Genomic DNA, 22,547 nt, shown 5'->3' with positions numbered 1-22,547 from the left:
AAAATTACCCTGGTGTACACTGTCAAAACTTTCAGGTCTTATGGGAAGGAATCTCCTTTTCACTACGTGCCTTTCCCCCCAGGCCCTAAACTTCTGATTCATACAGATCCTTCATATAGCTTTTAGATAGGATAAGCATTAACTGTTACTGGTTTTAAATTGACTGATCATCATGTAAGGTCCGATAGTTCTAAATATTTTATGAGAAGCTCAGGTTTCCCCGAGGCACGTCCGATAATAAACTTTCTGCAGAAAATTTAGAGAGGATTATGTGTTTCAAGGAGGAGCCGACTGCTTGAAGTAAATTCTCTTGTTGAGTCATTTATTCCCTTAATAGGAATTTTCTGATCTGCTGTCATTCTTGTTCACACACTGGGTGTCACTACCTCTAAAACACTTGTCATTCTTTAATGGAAACAAAATAGTCATTGCAGTCAGAGCTGCAATGTCATTCCGCTACCCCTTGCTGCGTCGGCAATAGTGAAAATGACAGAGCGGCTCTCAGTAGGGGTAATTAAAATGTAAATATTGATATTTTATTATTTGAAATTACTTTCCAGTGCGGCATTTAATATCTCTCCATCTGTGCGGCTCTGTTTAGCGGTCACTTTAGTGCAGCTCTGGGATGCCAAGCGGCGGCTTGATCCCCGTTATGTCAAAATGCTTGTTGCTGCTTAATTTTGATATCTAATTAAGTGGAAAAGTACAGTCCACACTGTAATCCATGGCATCTTAACCAGCTGCTTGGGTATATTTAGAATTAATCTCCACTATGGAATCATCCTAATGTATGCAATTAAGAGTCTGCCGATGGCTAATTAGGTGTATTAGAATCAGGCAGCTTCCTTTTTTTTTTCTCTCTTTCTTTTTTCTCTCTCTTTTTTTTCCCTGTGTGTGGACTGTTGTAGACTTAAGACACAGCCTCCAGAGATGATCTTAACGGTACATATACACTCAACTAGGTAAACTGGAAATATCACATTCGTGTAGGACAGCATGTGTGACTCTCTTCTCCCAAACCAGGGAGACTGTAAACATCATTTGAATTTTTTGGCATCTGCCGCACATTAAGAAAACCAACTAACCAGTAGAGAAGTTTGAAAAACTGGGAAGAAGGAGGAAGATGTGTAGGACAGTGTTCTGAACTGTCATTTTCCCACCAGATGGCGAAAGGATGTATTTACCCAAAATTTTGCAACCTGAAGCTGTTGGGTTTGACTAGATTTTTAGCTAGTTCAGCACATACGAGGTTAACACAGATATGTTGATTGGAGCCTAAGTGTGGTTTTCTCTGTATGCTAATACATTCCAGTATTGGATTCGTATTATTAACATGATTGGGGAATTCCTGGAAACCTGACTTTGCCTGATGGAAAGATGGAGGGAGTGGGGATTGCCATAGCTCTCCGTGAGGAAAAATGACTGGTGGCTTCCCCAGGGGAGCAGAAGGCAAACAGCAGTGACCCAGTGCTCTTCGAGGAAAAGCACTTTCAAAACAGACCCGTAGAGATTATTAATAAAAGGCAGCACATATTAAATGCAGAAGAAATCCTTCCTTTCTGTAGCAAAAACCCCAAACACAACAAAATAAAACAAACCAACCTGATATAAAATAATCTGACAAATTTGAATTGGAAGCCTAATGTGTACCAGGCTGAAGAAGCTCAAACTCTCAATTTCTTGATATTCCCAGTCTGTGTGTGCAGTCGCCGGGAGGCTGATGCACACAAAGATTGAAGTGAGCAGTGCCTGAAGTAATGCTGATGGTTGCTATTGGTTTAGTCAGGTTTCTCTTGCAAGTTCATTTTTTTTTTAATTTTGTTTAGTTCAGTAAAATAATAATAAGAAGGGAAAAGGGTAGACTGTTTAATTATGTGTGCTTGCAGTTTCATTTCTGCTAGCTGAACTCTTGTAAAGGATCTACCACGCACATACCACACGCAGAATATGGATATAGAGGGATGTCTTTTTCCAAGCTGAACTGTGTTGTTATGTTCTGGATTGGGCTTTGAAAGACATTCAGCTCTATTCATGATACTTGTTGTTTTTCATCTGCAGTCGCTTTACAGAATGTAAGTTTATAGTTTTTCACTAGTAAATCTGGCTTCAGTGTGCCCGTACCCGGATACATACATCCACAACAGATTGAAGGAAAATTTGTGTGAAATCAAGATTTATGTGAAAATATGATTGGTCTTTTTTATATCTGCTCAGTGGGAGAAAATAATCAGGGTTATAAATATTTTATTTTCTCCTGTGCAGTTGTTTGGGTACACAGGTGATACCTCAAAATACATCAGATGGTTTAAGAAGCAGGTATTGTATAGACTGCTGTACCCCCAGAGGCAGACTTTTTAAGTCTAAGGGCAAAGATGGTTTTAGGAGCACACCATATCACATCATTTGGCCCTGCTAGCTTCAAAAGAGAACAAAAAAATCCTCCTGTAGTCTAACCAAAACATGTTCAAAAGTTACAGTTTAAAGAACTGCAAGAGTTAACTCTAAATAAGCAGATCAGATCGCGTCTGTGGTGCATTAGAAAGATCATCCTCAGGAATCTGCAAGTTCATACTCCTGACCTTAAGGACACCTACAGCTATGCTGCACCATACTGGACTGCTAGTTTGAATTTTAAAACTTTTTCATTTTCTGTATCTTTGGATTCAAAACCTCGCTACAGAGAAGGAAATACATAAGGAGTGCCAACTGTCTTAACATACAGGGAATAAATAAAGCAAACTGTTTACTGCTTATCAGGTCTTCCTCTGTTCTCAGGGCATCCCATGATAAATCAAAATATGAGTGTTTGGCCTGGCTTCTTTTTACTATAAGGTCAGTATGAGTGTGAAGTAAAGTTATTTAAAATGGCACAAGTCCCAGTGGTAAAACTGGCCCAAAGGGAAAATCAAGTATTAATCTGTTTAAATCAATTGTCTTTTACTTTCCTTTTTCTCAGTGAATACTTAAATAATAAAGTATGACATGAAAATTAATGGAAACGAGGAGTACAGCACTTCAAACCACGTTTCCAGAAATGCCATTATAAAGTACTCCATACGGGGAGGTCTTACCAAACCTGTCCTGACACAAGGATGACTCACCAGGTCTTTTTTCATCCTTAATGTTTCACTGCAGAATATTAGCAACCGAAGGTGGTTATGTGAAGTCAGGGAGACACTCTTCATCAGTCACATTTTCCAGCTCCTTGCCATTGCTATTACTAAAGAACTTGCGCTGTAACTAGAAATAAGAAATGTAAAAGTAGCTGCCTGAAAATACTTGGGTGTTTAGAGAGGGGTGCCTCTGATTTAAGTACTGAAATCAATTTGAACTATAGCGAGTTACATCTCATGATACACTTCTTACCCTGGGAAGAAATGACAAGCTGAAATTGCTCCTGTTTAGTGTTATCATGTAAGGTTTCACAGGGCAAAAGACAAACCAGAAATTTTTCTAACTGGTACTTAAATTACATAAACACCTTTTTGTATAGCTCAAGTGAAAGGTCACGCTAGACAAGCAGTATCCTCACTGTTTGTAAATGTCTAATTTGCTGCTTTTAAATTGCTGTGAACTTCACTTACTTAGTCCTGCTGAATGAATCCAGTGTTGCAAATACTTCTGACAAGCGAATATTTGCTTAGTGAGAATCCATTGTTCATAATGGATTGAGAGGGACATGCACCGTGAATGCATTTTTATTGCCGGGCCATCTCTCTGCTGTTGTTTCAGTGAGATGAAAGTAGTGTTGTGATAAAAGCCCCGGGTTTCTTAGCGTTATGTGTGGCATTTCCCATCTTACTGGTAGGTGTTAGTGAAAAAGTGCTTATCACAGGCATTTTTTCGTGTTACAAAATACAAAAAAAAAATGTATATTTTATGAGAACCTGCACAGCAAGAGTGAGGAATGCAGGCACGCCAAAATAAAATCCAAGAAAGAAAGCGACAGCCTGGGCCCAAGCCATCCCAGTGCTCTCCAAACGCTTTTTTAACTCGGCTCAGAGTACTTCTTGGGCACCTCTGTGGCTGCAGTCGGATTCCTCTCCTGCGGCAGCACAGCTAACAGATGGCAGTCGCAACGCGTAGCGCAGAGAGCCCCGCGCGCAGCAGAGCCCCGGTGCTGCTTCTGCGGTGCTGGGCTACAGGGGCAGAAGGAGATGCTGCACAGCCCACGAAAGGTGGTGGTTGTATTCGGCGCAAGTTGTTGGGTGAAACTAGGCTCTTGCTATGGCAATCACATGCAGCTGTGTTAGCTCTTTGACCAGGGGCTCCATGAGCAAATGGGTATAGAGAAAAATGTAAAAAAATATGAAATAACGGGTTCGCTCTGGCATAATGAGTTGAATCTGTCTCTGCTCCAGCATTCACCAAATTTCACCCATAATCTGTGAAATATGTTTGGTGATTAGTGAGAGCGCTCTCCTTCTGTTTAATGGTTTTCATAGCAGCTTATATGTCTGTGGGTCTCGATGCACATTTTTAGAGTGTGGAGTATCTGAAATGTAATCAATTTTTTTTTTTTTTATTAATAGAAAGAATATCTTCCTTGAGATCTATGTAGGAGGTTCAGCTCAAGATGTCCCCGAAAAAAATGAATCATGCCATCCTCTTCCTTCGCTTTCTGAGAGAGTAATATTAAGTGGCAGTCAGGCTATGAAGGTTTCCTTCAGCAAATACTATGATCATGTCTAGAAACCATTATGTAGCTCTAGCAGAAATTTCACTGCTGAAATTTCCCTGGCCTTTGTTTACATCCCTGGAAGCCAGCTGAAGTTATAAGATGGATCTGGGCAAGGGCTGAGTGTGTGCGGCAAAGGGAGAGGAAGACAGAGTGACAGCTGTACGTCCAAGAGTGCACTGGGCCTGGGCCTGATCTTGAAATGGAGTTTCTTTACGTTCACTTCTCTGCAGCCAGCATAAGCCTTCAGCACATTGTTTGTCATTTGACCAGGAGTCCGTGCACTCTCCAACTAAACTAATCAGGGCCAAAAGAGAAGTTTTTTAGAAAGTGTTTAGAATATCAGTTTGTTCTTTGGACAGTGGTGACTGTACGTCATCTTTGAAATAAGGAAATTGTGCTGGAAACATCAGTACCCATAAAACATTTACAAGGGAGTTAATCTATCAAAATTAAATGTGATTTAAAAACCCAACTCTGATATTCCAACTGTGTAAATACATTGAATCTGCAACACGCTAGTGCACACGTTATTTTCAAGCACAGCTTTGACTGTAAAAAATGTAAATGAAGATATTTGAAGTGCAAACCAGGGCAAGCAAGAGGAATATTTTACTCATAAAACTAACAATCACAAAACCGACTGCTGAAATAAATGGGAGGTGATTATCAGAAAAACCAAACAACTCCCAGATTTGCCAGCAATTTCATAACTGGCTTGATCAAATATTCGTATTTCTAAACACGTAGCAGAGAGGAAGGGAAGTTCATTTCCTGCAAAGTGAAATAAAGTAGGGTACATGTCATAGTAGCCTGATTTAGGCATCACATCAAATGCTTAAGGCTAAAAATAATGGTAGAGATAAGTCCAGCCACTGTCTTTTTTCTTTTTTCTTCTTTTTTTCTTCCTTTTTTTTTTTTTTTGTCCAGTCGTTCTCAGAGTGGCTGTGTGCGAGGCACAGATCTGACTTTGGCACTTGACCATCTGCAGCTGCTTCACTCTAGCCCCTAGTGAGTTAGTGTCCATGAAGTCCATCTTAATGAAGTAGAGGAAAGGGTCTTCAGGAATATAAAAGATTTACCCTGCTTAACATGGAGCTCTGTGCAATGTGAAATAGAGAGCAAGTGGTGCATGTGCTGATATTTGAAAAGATCTGTGGTTTAAACAGCCCTGTCTAAAAGACTGCGAACTCTTTTTGGAGCTGTCTTGGAGGGCTGAGCGCTGCAGAGCACGGTGAGCTCGTCGCCAATTGTTCCTATAATAAAAATGCCTTTTTACCTATTTATTTCTGCTTCCTTTGAGCTTTGGGCTTACTGGTATGCGAAAGGGGCAAAAAAAACCCCAAACAAGCATATGTTCAGTCGCTCAATCAACCTTTTCTCAATCCACACTCGGTGATCTCAGTGAGTCATTACAGCATAATTACAATTTGAGTGTGAGACGCTGTTTGTAGAAAAGTATCTATTTTTAGCTGAAGAAACACTACAGTCCCTGAAAGGAGGAGAAAGAGAGGGAAAAAAGGAAGGAAGAAAATCTGTAACCAGCAAATCAATGCTATTGTTAACTGATATTACGAGACACCCTGTAGATTTACAATGCTTGCATTCAGCCACATAAAAACCGCACTGAAAAGAATGCCTACCAGGGGTTAAATTCATATGCCTGCGCTGCAGCCTATTTCTGTCAACACTCAGCTCAGGAAATAAACATTTATGCTTTCTGAAATGAAAGTGTATTTTTGAAGACTGGCCGTCAGATATTTTTTGCCCTTCACACTTTCAAATGCTTAGCCTTTTTTGTAAGTTGACTGCAAAGTGCATCAGTTTGCTAGGCAAAAAGAGGAAAAAAAAAAATCTTGACAAGTGCCCATGGCATCATTGTCAAGCACACGAGCGTCTAGTAGAAGATGGCAGGAGCGTTGGCACAAAACATGCTTCCTTCAAGCTTCTTACCTCAGGGGTACCTGACTCTTGAGAAGCCTTTCAATCCTTCCAAATGACGTTATTTCAAACTGTCATCTGGTTTATTTGGAGCGCGCTGTATCGCAGATAAACATGCTATTTAACTGCAGGTCAAGGTACAGAGTCATTCTGCTAGCAAACGCCTGAGATACATTAAATGGCATTGACTTGGGGAGGGAGATGGAAAGAGATCAAACTTGTCACCAATATGGTACGTGCTAAGGGAGAAAGAGGTACACAGCATTGTGTTTTAAAGAGCCATGATGCAGTTCTGCATTTAAACGATGACCTGCAAGACTCTTAAGGATTAAGGAGCCTCACAATGTCTGACAAAGTTCAAAACCACGCAGTCATGCAGCATCTCGGGGCGGTTTGGAAAGAGCTTAGTTGTGACGAGGAGGGCTACCACCGGTCCAGAAGGCTGGGTGTGTATTTACCTCCAATTTGGAGACTTTTGTGTAGTTATATTTTAAAATAGAGCATGTCGGCCTGTCACAGAATGTGGCTGATCTAGGGGATACCTATGACAAAAGCTTGGAGAGTCAGAGCAGAGTTTGGCACAAAGTAAGTACAACCTCCTCCAAACAATTAAGAATAAATCTCTCTATGTAAATACATCTGTTTGTGTAATCTATTCTTTTAACTGTGACTTGCTGAGCAGCTATTAAAAGGGCATTGGCGTGACGCAAGAGACATGATGGATGCTGTCACATTTTCTGGAAAAAAAAAAAAAAATCAAAACAAAACCAAACCAGATTAATTACAACTTGATAGAGCTTTACATTCCCACGAGGGATGATGCCTTTAAAAGTTAAAACATGCTTTCACTGAGCAGGCTTTCAAGGGAAAGTTACTTCGATCAAGAAGAAAATAATCATGTTTATCTGATTTATTATTGGAGAGCCAATGTGGTTTATATTTTCCAGGTTTTCTACAATGCAAAAAAAAAATTCTTTTCATTTTTTACCTGTCATGTAAAAACAATTAGTGTATTTACAGCACTGGAACGCAGATTTTTCAAGAGCACCGTACAATAAATCGTAGGCAGCATCCCATTTTTCCCTCTCACAGGGCATATGTAATCTCCTTTGACTGTGGCACACAATAAATGTTATTGAAGCATAGCACTGTTTATTTAAACAAACAAACCAACCTGTACTAAAATAGATAAGCAAATACAAGAAGGAAGTTGGGAGTTTTCAGGGAAGGAAAGAAAGAGAGAGAAATTGCAGGTTACACTTTTTTAAATCAAAACTGATTTTATTGCTTTTTGCTTAATTAAACTCCTCAGAAGTGTGTGAAACATTGTTATACCTGAAAAATTGTTAATTTGTAAATCACAGGGACAAAAGGGCTCCACTGCAACTTTAAAGTTTCTATGCACGTAAATGTCAATAGAGTGCCTTCTCCATCATCAGCACTAAATTCACATTGATGCCTCTTTTCTTCTCTGTATTGATCCTTCCATGAGAACGTAGATTTGTATCTGTTAATTAATGCGTCCTGAAACAGCGTTTGTATTAATCAGGCAGATAAGAAAAATTGGATGCCTGCACCCTCATGACAACCGTAAAAGTGCTGGCCCTGATAAAATCGTGGATGGACCTCAATAAAAAATTTCCTCCTTCCACTCAATAAACTAATCATCCTGCTTTTAATTATTCGGCAGAAAGATGTGTGGAGATTGGAGAATGTGTAAATCTATTTACTAACAGCAGTGTCTGGGAGGGAGAATGGGGCTGTCACAGGACGGTGCTGCAGGCTACGTTCTCTGTCCATCTGCTACTGCAGAAAAACTGGTCCTTGAAAGACGGGAAGGAGCAGAAATGGTGAAGCTAATTGAAATCACGAATTCCTCCCTATAACCCTTCAAATGATTATTTCTTCTCCATTTCCCTCTTATTTATTTTAATCGCAGGCATGTTATTTTTCACTGTTACCTCTTCAAGGGTTTCCTGTTGTTGGCTCAGTTTTTGTTGTGTGGGGTTTTTTTTTTGGTGTGGTTTGGTGGGGTTTTTTTGAAGGCAGAGAGCTACAGTTCTATCACAAGACTCCAAAGACAGTAAGAGAAAATGAAAACAAATAAGGAAGGGGAGAAAAATGAGGGAGAGCAAGCATGCAGCCGGTTTTATGTTTCATTTTTTATGGATGCCTGGTGGTTTGGATGTGGGGTTTTCTTCTTTTTTTACTGTATTAGTTTTGCTGCTTAGTGCTTATAGAGAAAATCTTGTTTGGAGTCGATGCCTTGCAGATTTGCTGGTTTGTGATATATTCCTGCTCGACTGTAACTCTCGACTTTCAAAACAGAAAAATGCATTTAAGTGTAATTGAGCGCCAAAAAGGATGTTCTTACAGCGGGAACCCTGTCAAAGGACATGTAAGCAGCTCCATAAACAACTAAATGAAAGCCTCAGACGTCTTAAGACCCTTTAAGAAAAGCTTGACTAATCCCCTTTGATGATTTTATTAAGTACTTGTGGTTGATGGTGCCAACTGGCAAACTACTGCATTTCACCAACAGGCCAGGAAAATCACTCCCTCTCCCATATTGTTTTGTAGCTCCTAATGTGATTGGGATATGAGCAGTTTGGTATAATAAATTAACAGGTACTGTAAACAAGATTCTGAAGAGGTAAGACAGTAAAGATGTTTGCCCTTAGTGATCCTATTAGGAAAGACAGCGAGGGGTAAAAAAAAGAAAAATATAAGTTAAATTCATTAAGAAGCTTTTATTAAATTTTTGGTTGGCCTCAGGAAAAGGATGGTGTGACTGCTGTTAGGTTGGCACTTTAACATGCCACCCTGTTATTTCAACAAGTGCAGTAGAGGCAGGAGCCTTTACAGAAGTAATTAGCATCTTTTCTGAGAAGGGAAGGTATTACTTCTCCTTCTCCTGAGGTTAAAGGTCAAAGAGAATTTTCCTCTTTGTGATAATCACCTTAATTCTATTAAAACATCAAATTTTCCTTTTTAAAAAAGCTATGTGTGGGGTTTGTTTTGGTTTCTTCTGCTTTACTAAATTATCCTTCTTGATAATGATGAACAGGGTCATCAGATTCCTGGCTTCACAGCATCAGGTTTTACAACTAAGCACGAGTATTTCAGAGCAAAGAAGACACCATACAAATCATAGACTGTCACCGCGATCCTCCGCAAATTGGTATAATTCTTACAGAAGGAGCCTGCAAATTCCAACTTGTTTATAACTTTATTTATTAGAAAACATTTGATTTTACATTGATTTACTTTCCTGTAGTAGGATGGGGAGGAGAGGCACAAAGGCAGAAGGGAGAATAATAGAGCACGTATGTGTTTTATCACAATGTATGGAAAAATAAATCAAATGAGGAGCAGATTTCTGACAAATGCAAACATGCTTAATATTTTTCCTGTTTTTTTTTTTTTCCTATTCAGGATTCTCCACTTTGTCTCTAGCTGACCAGATGAGCCTTCTGCAGAGTGCTTGGATGGAGATTTTGATTCTCGGTGTTGTATACCGGTCACTTTCTTTTGAAGATGAGCTTGTATATGCTGAAGATTACATTATGGATGAAGACCAATCCAAACTGGCAGGCCTTCTTGATCTTAACAATGCCATACTGCAGCTGGTAAAGAAATACAAGAGCATGAAGCTGGAGAAAGAAGAGTTTGTCACCCTCAAAGCTATAGCACTTGCTAATTCAGGTTGGCAGAGTGGCATGACGGTTGCTACATTTTTAATATGTCACTTCCCCCTCCCTTCCACCCCAATACTTTCTGCATGCTTGTTTTAATCATGGGTTTAGAATAGGAAATTGCTAATCAGACTTTAGTTTAAAAGGCACCAAACAAAGCAAGAACTATTTTGCTCTAAGTAATTGTGGAATATGTTCCTGAGGGAGTGGAGAATACTGAACTGTATGATTTGGAGAGTATTTTATGGGGAAAGATCCCTGCAAATGAATATAGAGGACGTGCGCCTAAATCCAGACAAGCCTAATCATTGCAATTAAAACTAACAGCAAGGTTGCATGAGAATATGCTATATACATTTTCTTTAAAGGCAGCTATTGATTTATTTGGTAGGGGGAATCCGGGCAAGGGGAGGAGAGAGGCAATTCTTACTTAGTCTCACAAGGACCACACCTTACCCTGCGGGTCCCCTGCCTTTATGAGGATGCTTCTGGGGAAATTATTACCTGTGCAGCAAGGGTTAAAAGTCTTCCCAGCGAATTTTTTTTTTCCTACATTTGAATTTAAAAGTGCTGAAGCAGTGAATACTGTCAGATAAGTAAAAATCGTTTGTGCTTTGTTGTTTTTCCTTTTGTGTCTCCTTAATGCTTTATTGTGGTCTTAAGTCCCTTTTAGCATTTGCATAAAGTTCACTATAGATCCCTCTTTAATGACGTGCCGATCATTAGATACCTGTGTGTCAATAACATGCTCTGATGCTATGTTCCATTGACAGTCACACCGTGCCCCTCCATCTGCTTTTGTTTTGACCCTATCTTTGAACTTTATCTTGGTTGCTGGCCAGTAGTTTTCCCTTTAATTACAAGAAGGAAACTGTCAATAAAATCTGTTAAATGGGATGCAATGAGTGGCTTGAATGGGCGGACGGCTATTTGTTCAAATTCTGCAGCATTCAAGGTATTGACAGTTTGTTTTCTGGGGCCATATGTGACGATCAATCTCAGGCTGGGCTCAGCCGCGCTGAAAAATGAAAAACCAGATTGCTTTTGCTTACTTGTGGATGACGACTTGTGATTTGGCGCGGTCCTAGTGAGATGAGACCTTCTGCCCAAATTGCCCCCCTGAGAGCCAGGACGCGTGACTGTTTTTAGAAATAATTTTTTAATTGATTTTGTAATTAACAGTTCATCTACAATATTGATGCATGAATCCTCAGATTGATAGGAGGGAAATTGTTTTCAACAATGAAGTTGTACTTTCCTATTTGTCTTTGTAATGTGATTTAGCACTCTGCATTTTTAATTGGAAATATAATTCAAAAACATGCAAAGCCAAAATGCTTTATTAGTCTCTTTGTAAAATATTCTCCACCCCACTAACTCTGTCCTTAGTTTTAGAATATTGTCTTATTTCCAGAATACACAACGTGCTGAAATGCCTCTCAAAGATCAGAATTATTTTTGATTGAAGATTTAGTTACGATTTTTGACTGTTGTAAATAGACACTTGAGGATGCTTTGCAGCTACAGGAAGGATTTTTCTTCAAAAGTGGTCATGCTTAACGAGCAAGAAAGTTATCTGGTATTAGGAGTCGAAACTGAGAAGGTTCTTTTGTATTTATTTTGATTCTGTAACTCAAAGACCGAATTAGAAGTATGCCTATAGATTATTTGATAAAAGGGATCAGGGGCTAGAATATAGGGAGGTGATGTTACATACCACTCACACCTTTTCCTTTTTTGTTTTTCTGAAACTAGACATGTGGTGCTTAAGTAATAATAAAAGATAGCGCTGCCAGAAAAAGTTTAGTCATCCGTTGTGCACAGAGTGTATCAAAATCATCTGTAGCTTCATTAACTTTGCTGGGAATTACAACCAGGATAATGCCAGGGATAAATAAATTCAGCACACTAAAATTCAGGGCACATTTAAGTGAAAACATTTCCTTCCTTCATCTTAAATAAATAAAATTGCTGCTTTAAAATTAACTATTGCAGGGGGAAGTTAAAAAGCAGTCCAGCCAGTCGACTTCCTTTTCAGCACAATGTTTTGACTGCTGACATTCAACATTTGAGCTTTGGGGTTGTACATGCAGCAGATACCCCAAATCCGCTGTAGCTACACTAACCTGTAGGTGTAAAATAGCACCTGCAGGATTACAGCCCATCAAAGAGCAGACCCCTGGAGTTTAATTTTAGTAGCATTTGTAATTAAAAGCAATATGAAAGTAAAAGTAAAATGAATTTTTTCCTTTTGTGGAGACAAAACCTTATTTTCACATAACTCTGAACTTGATCAATGTAAACTTAGTTCTTTAAAAACAAAAATCATTTAGCAATTCACACCTTAATATAGTCTGTTGCTACATCTGCTCTCTTCTGAAACTTCCACTATTTATTTTTCCCTTTTAGAATATGTTAGCTTTTTTGTAGCTGTAGAGAGAATGAGCAAAGTATAATAAAAAATCTCAGGCGTTTCAGACTTCTTTTGCCATATCTGCAGTGCCTAGAAAGATTCCTGGGTTGCCTCTCCTGTTAACAGTAGACAGAGATGGTTTTATAGCTCTGTATCTCTGTTAGTGATTTATGATAGAGTGTCACAGTACTTTCCCTGCTGGTGCATAGAAACAGAGAAAGAAATTGTAGATTGTCTTCTTATTGATTGTATTTTGTTTAAATAAATGCCACAAGCTTGGTTTTGGCCAACAAATCTCAGCATCGCAGGCATTACCTGGGCACCCCAACTGCTAACTTGTCTCTAGACCCACAGGGTCTACTGGTGCAGTACTCCATCTGAGTAACGCTGCTGTTTGGTTTCTAAAAGGTGGGCAGGAGGAGCCATTTCTCTGACTGCCATTACCAAACGTTCCCTTGGCAGGGTTGGCCAGTGCCACGCCGCTTCTAGAAATTTCCAGGAATGCAGGTAGCAGCAGGCTTGTAGGTCGTCACTGTTTTCAAACAGAGTGCGTACCGCATCTGAAGAAGTTTCAGTACTTCTTTAGGAGCTCAGGTGTTGTATAGGCTGTTCAGTCCTATGTACTTTGCAGTCTGTGCAGGCATGATTTCAGCAGTTAGCTTTCACTTGTGATGCTCGATACAGAATTTGCCAGGTTGGCTTTAAGCCTCTCCGATGACTCGATAGTAAAGAATACAGCCTTTAGCCCCCCTCGCCGTAGCATTGCCCATGTCCTGTCAGTATCATGAGCTCCTTCCCTCTTTCTCTACCTTCTCTACACAAAAGCAAGTAGGTGCCTTGCAGCCACAGGATGCAACCGCCCCGCGTTCCACCTCACGCCGCCCAAATGAAACAAGCTGGCACCAATGAGCACTTTGTTTACCCACGCAGAAAATCAACTTTGAATGGTTTCCAAAACATGCATGTACCAATTACTTCCTCGTGTGTAAGGGAAGGTGAAATATTTACAAAATATGTTCCAAGCGTAGACCAGCGCGCGGGCGAGAAGGCTCCGGCTCGGAGAAGCTGACCTGCTCGCCTCTCTTGTGTTAGAAAATGCTTTTGTGTATCGATTAGGCAATACTAAACAGGGAGCTGCAGGTGAGCAGTTTTTTGAAATTGCCTCATCAGTAAGGACTAAATTGTGCCTTCAGGCCAAATGTTGCAGAAGATCTTCGGAGTCACAACCGAGGCCAGGTTTTTATGAGGAAGCTCAGTTCCCATCTCAGACCTGATGTAAGGAACGAGAGTGTCAAAATACATTAGCACATTGGAAAGTCTGATCCGTGTGTGTCCGCCTAATAGGCTGCTGGCATCTTGAAAAATCTGACCCAAATGTGGATGCCAGGCACTTAAAAGTATAACCCTATGCACTGTTGAAAATTTAATTTTAAATGCTAATCTGGCAGTCTAGCCTGTATCACCAGAAGGAGAAAAGGACCTCTGCTCACCATCACAATTTCTGGTCTCTCTTACCAACTCTCCAAAAAATAAACCCGCACCCTTTCAGCACTAAAGGAGCAAGAACCAAGAAGTATCTTGTCTGTTTTAGCATAATGAAGCACAGATCCACATGGATGCCAGTAAAGATCATCTATCCTGGTAAAAAAAAATTAGCTAGTTCTTGCAACTTAGGTTTCCAGCCACCAAAACAGTGTATTCACAGCACTAGGCTGTCATCATGAAATAACATTATCATAATAAAAATTTAATTGGTAGAACCCTATAAATCACTTGTTCTACCTCATGTCATCTTTATTTCCAGTACAGACTGTGGCTTGTTTTATGTCATAGCATAGTATATTTAGTTTCTGATAGTGCCAAATTTTTTCATTTAATTTTATTTACTCATCTTGTTAGAGTTAGAATTCATTATTAAAATGTATCTGTTGTGAATAAGCATATTTTTAAAATATATATACACACACACCACCTATGTGTTACTGGTGAGATACCGATGTTTATTTTGCCAAATACAAATAGCCAGGTCTGTTAACTTTTTGTGTAATTGTAGATAGAGTGGTAAAGCATGGAAACAATTTTTCCATAAGGATGTTGCCACTCTAGTCAGAGTTTTCATATTACTTGAACACAGTTTACTCCTCGTATTCCATTTTCATGTGATCAGATAGACGGCCCCCACAATTCTTAGACAAACTAAGAAAATGGTCGCAGAGGTAATTGTTTAATTTTTGTTTTCCTTTTTCTGGTAGTTGGTCTGGTAATGGAAAAACTTTGAGATACTCCTCACTTTGTGATGAAATGGCTCGGTATTATTTCCCTGCTAGCAGCCTGACAGTCGCAAAGGGAAGGACTGAGGCCAGCCCAGTGGGAGGACGGAGCCCCAAGTTGCTTACTGCTGGGACGGGACTGTAAGGGGCTGTGTCTGCTCTGTGCTGGCAGTCAGATTTTCTGGGTAGGAAAGCAATGGCATGGACCACTGTGTCACCAATGCAGTCACTAGTCTCTGCTGTTACTTGTCCTGCTTTTCCACAGCACTAAACCAGTGGCTCTCCATGGCAATTATAGCAATTACTTACAGCTTGTAGTGGATAAAAAGGGTTTTGAAGCATTCAGTAAACATTTTCTTTTAGTTGGTGCCTTACGCACACCCCACACCCCCCCCCTGCTCACAGCTCTATCATTCGAATTCCCCTTTCCCAGAGTTTGAATAGCTTTATTGGCTATGAGCTCAAACCAGTTCATAGTATGCCCTTCCTCCTGCGCTGTGGAATGAGTCCTTTATTTATTGCCCTCACTGCCTATCCTAGTGGAAAGTAAGCCATTTCAGGAATTAAAAAGGTGGTTTACTCTGTTATGCCTCTGGTTTTAGTTCACTGTGACTCCAGTTAGCTCCTGAAATAAATAGGGGTGTTCTGTGAAGTGATTACTTACTGCATCATCATTTCCTACTGTATTTTAAAAATTGTTTTGAGGCTTCAGTTTTCATGTCTCTTCTTAAAAGTAGGCCAAATCAGTGCAATTCTGAGGAAACCCTTGTTTACTAAAATCAATCAAACAAGTCTTCGTTTGACTATTCTGTTTGTTTCCGCTGCCTGTAGTTCCTATGGACAAGGAATTCTTGAATTTATTCCTTTAAAATTTCCAACATACGTTCTGATTGAGGTGTCTATTTCCAATAGTTAATCCAGATACCAGACCATGTGTATTTGTCTCCATCCTTAGCAGAGAGTACTGTTCAGGAAAGATGGGCAAATGGTGGTCAAAATCAAATACATGTGCTGATACAAGGAGGACCAAAGCATCAGTTCTGAACTGGAAAAGGATGAGAATTCTTCCTGAGTGAGAGCCAGTTTCTATGGGTTGCTTCTGTGTTAAGCAAGATTCTTTTCAAAATGTCACTCTGTTGTGTTTCTCATAAAAATGATACAGAAACACAGCGTGGACAAGCATTTTGCAAAAATGCAAGTTTCCCCTTGTAAATCCAGCATATGTTGCAGAGAGGCATGAGAGGAAGGGGTTCTGTAATTCAGAGAATGGTTCACCTGTCGGTAAACACTGCGGTGCTTTTGGTGAAGCTTTTGGATTGGTTGTACAGCCTAGATAATAAATTCCTTTTATTTGAGCCATAATCCAGATTAGGATTTTGTTGTCTTTACGTAAAGCAAAACCATTTTTTCCCTGCTGTTCTTATTCTTCATCCCATCCAGTTCTTTCGGGCTCCTACAACTTTCTAAACTGATTTATCACCTTTGGTATTATGAACTGCTCAGAAATACGGAATCGCAGTAGCCTCAGTGATCGCTGTCTTTCAAGTACCTGTTGATATTTGCCCTTCTGATGTGCTTTATCAGCATGTGTGCCTTTGCTGCTGCAGGTTCCCTGCTGCTCGATCCACTGGAGTAATTTCTTCCTTTGTGCTGATTTTTATGACATGAAGAAATACTTCATTCAAGACTCCTGGATTTCTGCCACTTCTTAGTGATGTTGCATACTAAATACATGCATGCCAGCCTTTAACTTTCCTCAAAGAAATCATTTGAGAGGTTTCCTTGCCTTCAGTTCAGGTGCTTTCCAATCTTAAGCAGCTGTCACCCTTTGTGGTGTGTTCTAGATGAGGTACCAACAAGTTTTTGCTTTTGTCTGCTGAGCTTTTCAGTTTCACCTTCCTGGGATCCTTTTTTTGCAGGGCATTCATGATAAAATCCTCCTTCCTTTCAGGTGATGATGCCCATGTTTAATTTCATAGTTTATATAGGCACTGATTTTTAAGCGTATTACAGCTGCTTATAGGTTTCCTCTGGATGTTACCTGTGTCGGATGTATCTAAATTATCCAGACTGTGAACAAAGCCACTTAAAAAACCCTGAGAAACAGAAGAAAAAAGGGGTTTTTTTCTTGGTACACGCAGCACGTTGAGAGTCTTTGTATTTATAATTCAGTTTCAGATTGTCTGTGGAATTATTTATTTCTGGATTGTCACACAGACTTTGCATTTCCTTAAACTAGAGTGGCTCTTGTTGACATTGCCCTCTCTTACTAGTAAGAATTGGGTTTATCAGCAATAAGTTAACCTGCTCTGAATTCACTTCTGCCTCTGCCAGTCTGTAGTTACTGCAAAGATTTCTCTTTTCTTTTATTTTCCCTCCTCTTTTCCCCGTGGCTAGTTCAGCGTTTTCAACCACTTCCCTTATTTTCAAAGGTTTACGCCTGAGGGATTAAGATCTACATTCGTTTAATATAGGGAATAAAGTGGAAGTTCCAGACTGCAAGGCTAAAACTTGAAGAAGGAACTTTGTAGAGATTAATATTTTCCTGAGCAATCTGCAAGCTGAATCATGGTCTAATTAAATAGCACAGATTGAGCGAGTTTGCATTTAAACGTTAGCAGAGCCTCGGATGGGCAAAGCCGAGATGAGTTTGAGTCTTTTCTGTGAACGGGAAGTGAAAGTATCATAGTAATTTGATTAAATAATTTTAAAATCTTTCAATCTAAATTGCCATTTTAAAAGAACAGTTTGAAGTCTGAATCGCTGTTTGGAAGTGCCCTGCTTGCCACTATTTTTTCTTTACCTCATTTCCGGTGACAGAAGCCGTTTCCCAAGGCACAGCTTCCTCAACTTTGCTCTGTGAACCAGTTTGGCAGTGGGGTTCTTACATCAGGCCAGCAGAAAGCTGGCTGGTCACGTTCTTCCCAGCTGCTAAATTGATTTAAAAGGCAGCAACAAATGCATTAAATGCTTTACTGCTATTACTTTTCTGTGTAAGCAATTGCTCTGCTTACCAGAGGGAGGGTATACTGTCACCCTTAAGAGGAGAGGAAAAGATCCCTTGTTCTAATGTGTTGTCCACACATTGGAAGAGGTGGAAAGCGTGGAGTCTAGTAGGCGTATCAGAGAGAAGGTTTTGATTCACCTTCTGTTCTTGAATGTCGTACATTTTCTAGGGGTGTTCTGTTCCTCTTCTCCCTCCTCACGCAGTTTCTGTGTAAGAAGTATTTGGAGCATATTCATTCCTAACACTGCAGGCCAAACCACTATCCAAACTGCAGAGCTAAAGATCTCAGGCAAGTTTCATCTCTGTGCAAAGAGCAGACAAGTCCGGACTCTGTCTGTGTATTTACAAATTGTAGAGGGTCAAAAGCTAAACATTTGTAGTCAGGTTCTCCAGAAAGACCTGTCTTTCTATGCAATATGGCCTAAGAAAAACAAATTCACAAGAATTTGGCAAGACTTTGACTCACTAAACATTTTGTTGCCGCTAAAAAGCTACGGTTTGGTTCCCCAGCAAATCTGGCCCTCCAAATCTTGGAGGAGGAGGGAAGGGTGTGTAGGCTCTGCACAAACTGCATGTGGTTTATAGAAAAACGATGTGGAGTAGCACATCGTGCATTCTGTAGCACAACAGGGAGTATCCAAGGACTTGCTAAAGAGTCAGGGGGTAAAGATGACATTTGGGTTGGAGTTTGCATCTCAGATGAAGCACGGTGGTTGGACAGTACGCTTAAGACATCAGTCACATTTGTATGTGTGTGTTGTCATGTCTGTACGGATAACCTGTGTTTGTAGGACACGAGATACAGGGATTTTCTCGTATTGACACAGAATTATTTAATAGAATTGGCATATTAAAAAACTATCAAAAATGTGGGGATTTGGGGAATGGTCTCACATTAATTAGAACTAAATTTTGCCAGAGGTAACATTTTTCTGTCATCTTTTTTAAAATGTTGTCGCTGGCTTTATCCCTGAGAGAGAGATTTTTGCGTTTCTCTACTTACGGCACAGTGCACCTTGATGTGCAGTTCCACATCCCTGCAGCGCATCTTAACTGTGTGCTTCTTAGAGCATGCATTCACTAAGACTCAGAATTATTAAACATGTAAAATTCCCATAGGACTCCATTATGTGTAATTAACAGATAAACTGTCATCAGAATCAATAAAACGTGCTAAATGATCCAAACTTGTATATAATTAAGTGTCTGTTTTAGAGCGGGAGCTGTAACTTTTTTATTTTTTTTCCCTTTTCAATTTGCACGTTTGTTTTGACAATAGAAGCTGGAACATTTTCCTTAACCTGTTAGTTACTGGTTTGTGTTTTGGTTTCCATGCTTGTGTTTGAAAAGAGAGAGGTATTTACTGTATGGCCTAATTATCTGCGGAAATAGGTGCACATCAGCTTTTGGGAAACGAGTCTTGGGTGCATCTTAATTCTCTGAATGTAATTCAGATATTTGAAGCACGTGCAAATTTTGATGTAGCTATCATCAACAGGGTAAAACATAAGGCTCTGTCAAAATACTGATCCAGGGCGTCAAACTGCTTAATGCTGGGCTTGGAGATGATGACAGGAAGTGGGTTCTTCACCATCCAATTCCTCAGACGTTATCCTGTCTGGGAACGGGAGCTTTACTCCAAAACCAAAATTTAAGATGCAAAGCAGTGTTGTACTAACTGCAGTTTCCAAGCATATATGTTAATTAGATGCTGTGTCCCAGTTTCACCCCGAGCTAAGCTTGCACTGACAGCGTAGCCTGTCCCCAGGACTCGCAGCAGAGTGTTACTGGCTCTGTAAGTCTCCAGGCTGTCTGTGTTTTGGTAGCTGGTAGGAGCTGTTCAGTGGCCTTTTTCACCTGTGACTGTGCTTCCTTACTTGCATTCACCTCCCTTGGGACCACCTCAGGGTAGTCCAATGGTAAATATTTAGCATTTATGACTACATAAAAGTCAAAGAATTAGGGCTGCTTGTCCGAAGTTGTCTCGGCATGGTCCGGTAACTGCGCCTTCTCAGGGACATCTTCCTTTTCTGTATCTGCGCTGTTGAGGGTTATTTCAGTGAGATCTTTTCTTTTTATTTCGCCCTTTCATTGCTTTAATCTTTCAGGGTCATGCAGCAGTTTAGTTTAGTTCCCAGTGTGCATTGTGTCTAGGCTTGTGACTCAGTACTTACACCACCAAAACATCTCACCTGGAAAGGTACAGGGCAAGGTGCTTGCTTTGAGTGACTCAGGAAAAAATGCAAAACACCAACAATAACAAGATAAATCACCTTCTGAGTGGGTGGGAGAGAAGGATTACACCTTGTAGGAGATGTTAGCTGCACAGAGCAAAAGCTGTTTAGTAACATACCAAGTGTTGCTTGTCTATCTGCAGTGGTCCTTATCCCATGATTAGCTTCCCTGGGCAGTGGGTAACAACCGTGGCATCCAGCTCCACAGCCCTGGGGGCCAACGCAGGATTTTACCAAGCTTCTCCGTGGCGGGGCAGCCATTCTTGCTTCCCTGATAAAACACAAGCCCCAAATCATACATCCCTCTGGCACCATCGTCTCTTCAGAGCAGTAACTGTAAGGGATGGTTTATGGAGCAGCGAGAGCGACCGTTTTACTAGGTTGAGGAGAACAAGGATAAGGATTACTTACACAAGAGTTAAATATATGTTTGTAGTCCGACAGCAGTTCCAGATATTTTCCAGAAGTGGGTAATGATCGTTGTTTTCTGTGAGAGAGGATGGAGAGAACCAGTGACAGTGTTGTGTGGGCATAGCGTTGTCTGACTTGGGCACACCAAACTGAAACCTCCTGTTGCTCTTTTGTTTTGCAGACTCAATGCACATAGAGGATGTTGAGGCAGTGCAGAAACTTCAGGACGTCTTACATGAGGCTCTGCAGGATTATGAGGCTGGGCAGCACATGGAAGACCCACGTCGTGCAGGCAAGATGTTGATGACTCTCCCACTTCTGAGGCAAACCTCCACCAAGGCTGTGCAGCATTTCTACAACATCAAACTGGAAGGCAAAGTCCCCATGCACAAACTTTTTTTGGAAATGCTGGAGGCCAAGGTCTGACTAAAGCATCATGGGCTTCCCCATCATGCACGTTTTAAAAAAAAAAAAAAAAAAAAAAAAGGGAAAATAAACAGGATAATAATGGCAAAGAAACTTAGTGTTTAATTAAGGAAAAAATGACTGCACTGATATTTAGCAGCAAGACTGTGAAGCAGCTTTCAACTTTTTCTTCTGTGTCTTTCTGATGCAGTTTTTCATTTCCTTTTCCTTTTCTCTCTTTTCCTTTCTGTTCTTTCCTTTCCTTTTTCCTTTTCTCTTTTTTTTTCTTTGCTGCTGAACTTTTTAAAAGAGGTCTCTAATTGAAGAGAGATGGAAGCCAGGCCTGCCAAAGGATGGAAATCCATAATATGGATGCCAGTGAACTTATTATGAACCATAATGTCCCCAATGACAAAGGAATCAAAGAGAGAACCACCGTACCTAGCAGTACAGTACAACACGATGAACTGACTGAATGCAGTATTAGATTTCATAGGAGCAGTCTCTAATTAGACGACTAAGCGACGATGCATCGGCTGCTTCTTATCATTGCATTTTCCATCTAGATCAGTTACAGCCATTTGATTCCTTAATTGTTTTTTCAAGTCTTCCAGATATTTCTTAGGTTAGCTACGATGTAACTTTTTCAGGGAATAGTTTAAGCTTTATTCATTCATGCAATACTAAAGAGAAAGAAATACTGCATTTTTTGTGCTGGCTTGAACAATGATGAACAATAATGAAGGACAAATGAATCCTGAAGGAAGATTTTTTTAAACGTTTTGTTTCTTCTTACTAATGGAGATTTTTTTGTACCAGCTTTACCAGTTTTCAGCCATTTATTAATGTGGGAATTTATCTTACTAAAGCAATAGTCGAAGGGAAGGTGCATATTATCACGGATGCAATTTATGTTGTGTGCCAGTCTGGTCCAAAACATCCAGTTTCTTAACATGAGCTCCAGTTTATAACTAATTGTTCACTGACTCAAAGGATTAGATTACACCTGCAGTATATCCGAGTAGTCTAACATAGAAGTACTCCACGTCAAATACCAACCCGTAACGCTGGTAGGAGACAGCGACTGTACACAGGTATAGTTGCGACGGGATTTCTAACTGCTTCAGTTGCAGAATGAACCAGAAACCACCCGCCTGTTTGCAAATTTCTAACCTCACGCGCAGAAGACCCCTCAGAACCGGCAGTAGCTTAGAGGCAATAACGGCAAATGCCGATGTTTGCAAATTTTAGAAACCAGAGTAGCAGACTTCTGACCAAATTGAAGAAGTTAACACTTCTGTACCTTATTTATTGATTTAGATTTTATTTTGTAAATGGCAATCGTTAACAAGTAGCTAAACCAGTATACATGCTTTTCAACCAGTATTGTCACAGCATGAAAGTCAGTCAGTTTCAAGACTGTTACGAGGTGTAATCTAATGTATAAACCGATTAGATGCCCCCAGAAAACTACAGTCGCTAAATAACCAATA

At 40.1% G+C, this 22,547-nt stretch overlaps 1 protein-coding gene across 2 annotated transcripts in view; it reads left to right on the top strand.

Annotated features, from left to right (window-relative positions):
* The window catches only part of ESRRG (estrogen related receptor gamma), a gene marked incomplete at its 5' end in the record, with an annotated part of 125,775 nt that extends 103,945 nt beyond the window's left edge, over positions 1-21,830 (top strand). Inside the window, 2 exons of one of the 2 annotated variants that reach the window (XM_084261228.1) lie at positions 10,055-10,324; positions 20,831-21,830. In XM_084261228.1, coding sequence (XP_084117354.1) covers positions 10,055-10,324; positions 20,831-21,075 — 515 coding nt within the window. In that variant the 3' untranslated portion in view covers positions 21,076-21,830. The remainder of the gene's footprint in view (positions 1-10,054; positions 10,325-20,830) is intronic. The other variant, XM_084261229.1, reaches the window with a different exon arrangement.
* Between the last annotated feature and the right edge of the window lie 717 nt (positions 21,831-22,547).

This window comes from Gallinula chloropus (assembly GCF_964237585.1).
Source record: "Gallinula chloropus genome assembly, chromosome: 3".
Taxonomy (NCBI): domain Eukaryota; kingdom Metazoa; phylum Chordata; class Aves; order Gruiformes; family Rallidae; genus Gallinula; species Gallinula chloropus.
This window is presented reverse-complemented; position numbering and strand designations above follow the sequence as displayed.